General features: G+C 34.9%; 1 protein-coding gene across 1 annotated transcript; it reads right to left on the bottom strand.

The window, feature by feature from the left end:
- Positions 1–1,187: 1,187 nt before the first annotated feature.
- On the bottom strand, positions 1,188–2,794 carry LOC111647662 (receptor-type tyrosine-protein phosphatase C-like). The gene is made up of 5 exons (XM_023397671.2): positions 2,513–2,794; positions 2,347–2,407; positions 2,089–2,203; positions 1,832–1,869; positions 1,188–1,520 (listed from the first exon to the last, which is right to left on the bottom strand). Exons 1-5 carry the CDS (start codon positions 2,768–2,770, stop codon positions 1,471–1,473), a joined length of 522 nt encoding a protein of 173 aa, XP_023253439.1. The 5' UTR covers positions 2,771–2,794; the 3' UTR covers positions 1,188–1,470.
- Positions 2,795–3,224: the final 430 nt, after the last annotated feature.

Here is a 3,224-nt window from a genome sequence, read left to right on the forward strand (position 1 = left end):
TATTATGACAGTTCAGAGGTTAGTTCACTGTAATTTCTTTTTTTTCAGGGAGTTCAGTGGTAACAGTCTGATTTATTTTTCTCTTGCACAAATACAGTATAGGATACGGGACTTCATCACCTCCAGCGCTTCATGTTTTATGTCACAAAAAGAAAAAGTTCTCCTATCTTGAATTCTGAAGGGTGACGGATAGAAAGACTTGTGTTAGAAAACACATTCTTGCTCCACACTCCCTTTATGAAGATGCCCATTAAATCAACATTGAAGATAGTTACTCACAATTGGCCAAACTGATGATCCCGGTCCAGAGCAGCAGGATCTTGAGAACACAGAGCCCTGCCATTTACAGGAGTTAGAGTGTGTGCTGCCACACACCATACAGTATGGTCCAATGGGCAGAAATTCACACTCCTAACAGAAGCTGTATGTTTTAATGTTGTTGACTGCAGTGTCTTGACTTGTTGTCCACACTTTAAACCTCAACTCTGGTTTCCAGTTACCTTTAATGTTGGTGGCAGGAAGCTTAATTTCCGCGATGCATTTGTGCACAGGAAATCCTCTGTTATCTGAACTTCAAGTCTGTTTTTCACTTTATTACTCTTTTGATATTCCTGTCAGTCAGTCTGTCAATATGCAGTGTCAGTATTTCTTGTGTGGCCACTATCCCCCTGGTTACTTTGGAGTAAGAAAGAAAAAGAAGGAGGCATGTTACAGCAGCATTAAGAAAGTAAACATTAAAGATACATATACCATTAAGGTTGATGTATGTAGTGATTTATACATCTGTTTTATTGGTAGAATATGTCTGTGGACAGATCAACAAGAGGAAGGTCATTTGTGTGTAGTGTGAGTATTTAGTATGCCCCTGAGATCAATGTAACACTTGTTTAACAATGTAATACCTGAAAAACTGACGGATGCAAAAAACGGAAGAAAGAACTGTACCTTTAACATGATCACTGGGCCGTAACTGTTGCTGCTGTAACTTTACTCTTTTATAGGTGGCGTTAGTGAGTGAGTATGTGAGCGAATCCCAAGCCAGATCCAAAGGTTTCTTCACATCTAAGCTTTGCTTTTTGGGAGCGGAGAGTCGTCAGTAAAATGATCAGCAACAACTTGTGTGTGGTTGGGATTTAGTTGGTGTAACTTTATTTATTTTACAAAGTTCTCAAGGGGCTTAGAAACATCAATAAATAAAAAATTTAATTTTTAACATGTTACAATATTCATGTGAAAGCAACAGGCAACATGTTAAAACTCTTAAATGCAACAAAGTGAGAAAAGTACCATAGAGTTTAAAAAGTTACATCTAATATAGTAATGGAGGTTTTAGCTAATAACAAGAAGTTCATTAAAGTTTGGAAATCAATTGTATAACTGCAAAAAGACTCACTACATACTGAACATTTGATGACTCAGCAGAGTAAAGAGTAAATGATTTGGTTTGCAGCTCCATCAGGCTTTTCTTCATCAGCGAGCTTCTATATGATGCCATCCAGGAGTTGGTACATTAACATAAACTGCAACAAAAATCCAACAGGAAATACTGAAAGTTAGTGTTTGTTTAATATTATATTTCTAAAATATACTAATAAGCTTTATTTTTACCAAGTCTTGTTGCAGCTGCTGATCATTATAATTTTCATCATAATAAAACCATCTTTTGGAAGATTTTTAATATCTCAATACAGTATTCAGGATTGATAAGAAATGATCTAATAATTAGCAGCTAAAACATCAGTTATCACTTGTAGCTGCTAAATGTGTTTGTTGTTTGTTGCCTATAGTCAAAGAAAATGTAGGAAAGACATGAAACTTAAAGTCGACTCACTTGCTGTTGATTCAAGCATCACATCTTCATTCACCTCACTGTGGAGAAAATAGTGAAGACTGGCTTTAAAGAATTACATTTATATGAAATATAATTCAGAATGGAACAATCAACATATTTCATCTTCAAAACTACCTCTCTGGTATCATGAATTAAAGCACATATTGTTTTATTAGTAAAGTAATTGATGAAAAAAATAATTATCACAATGTGACAGTCAAAGTTTTGAAGGAGATTAGAAACAAAAAGATCTTTACTTTCTGGACTTTCTGCACTTCTTAATGTAAATCTTGTAGACCAACACAGACACCACAACAGATGTGATGGTGATGAAGAGGAAGACCAGAAAACCAATGACAGCTTTGTCATTGTCTGTAAAATAATGGTTATAACAGAAGAATATCAGGGTGGTGTTCAAGATACAATGTAGAGAAATTAAGTGGTGTGTACTGAATGTCAGAAAAACAATATATCAAAATTGAACAGCTTGTGTTGTTAATTAAAACAGTACATACAGAAAGTAGAAACTTCCTTTGTCTTGGGCTCGCTCTCCAGTTCTGTGTTGAAAGCAATGACCTGGAAAGACAGAGGATCCCTTTATCAGGTTCTACACAATCTGAAGGAATATGAAGAGTAAAGTGATCATATTCTAATGAAACTAAAAAATAGGATCATACAAACCTTCACTATGTAGGTCGTAGAGTAACTCAGGTCTCTGAATTCAAACTTGCATTCTTTCTCTTTACGTTCCTTCACAATGACACCACCATGATGAAGTTCTGCTCTGTATCTCTGTTTGTCTGTAGGACCGTTTAATTTTCCTGAATGAATACAGTGTACTATAATCACATTATGCTCTGGCTGTGACGTCTTCAGGTCTTTAATATCGTCTGGTTCTGTAAGAAAAATGAAGAAAAACACACTTATTTTCAGAAGCATAGTCACAGTTAAAGTGATTTTAATTTGCTCTAACAGCAGTTTTAACAGTTATCAACAACATTATTGTTAATATCAGAGTGTTGCTGTACTGGTTGTCTTGTGCATCAGGATGTTTTAGATGTTGATATTTTCTAATGTCATTATGTAAAGACAGTATATGAAATCAATTATTTGGCAAATTTGCTGATGCTAATCTATTGTTGTTTTTTTATTCATCCTTTAACATGAATGGTTATTTAATCAATCAATGGATGTTTTTTAAATGATCAATGTACCACTTGGTAAAGATTTTACACCAAGAAAGTCAGTAATTACTCTGGCTCCACGCTACAGGCTCTTCCACTTACAGTGATGAATAAACAGGTGCAGGTACCTTTTAATCTTCACTGTCATGGTTTGGAGTGTGTAATAGATACATTTTCCTTTACATAATGAATGTTGGTATTTGTCTGTG

The sequence above is a fragment of the Seriola lalandi genome, unplaced genomic scaffold (assembly GCF_002814215.2).
Source record: "Seriola lalandi dorsalis isolate HSWRI2012SDOR001 ecotype SW California unplaced genomic scaffold, Sedor1 jcf7180001956482, whole genome shotgun sequence".
Classification (NCBI taxonomy): Eukaryota; Metazoa; Chordata; class Actinopteri; order Carangiformes; family Carangidae; genus Seriola; species Seriola lalandi.

Excerpts from the sequence above, each read along its gene's own strand:
- LOC111647662 (XM_023397671.2), bottom strand. The coding sequence starts at position 2,770 with ATGCTTCTGAAAATAAGTGTGTTTTTCTTCATTTTTCTTACAGAACCA. Across the intron at positions 2,408-2,512 it reads CTACGACCTACATAGTGAAG|GTCATTGCTTTCAACACAGA; the intron begins GTTTGTATGATC and ends CTGTCTTTCCAG. Across the intron at positions 1,870-2,088 it reads AAGTGCAGAAAGTCCAGAAA|TGAGGTGAATGAAGATGTGA; the intron begins GTAAAGATCTTT and ends TTTTCTCCACAG.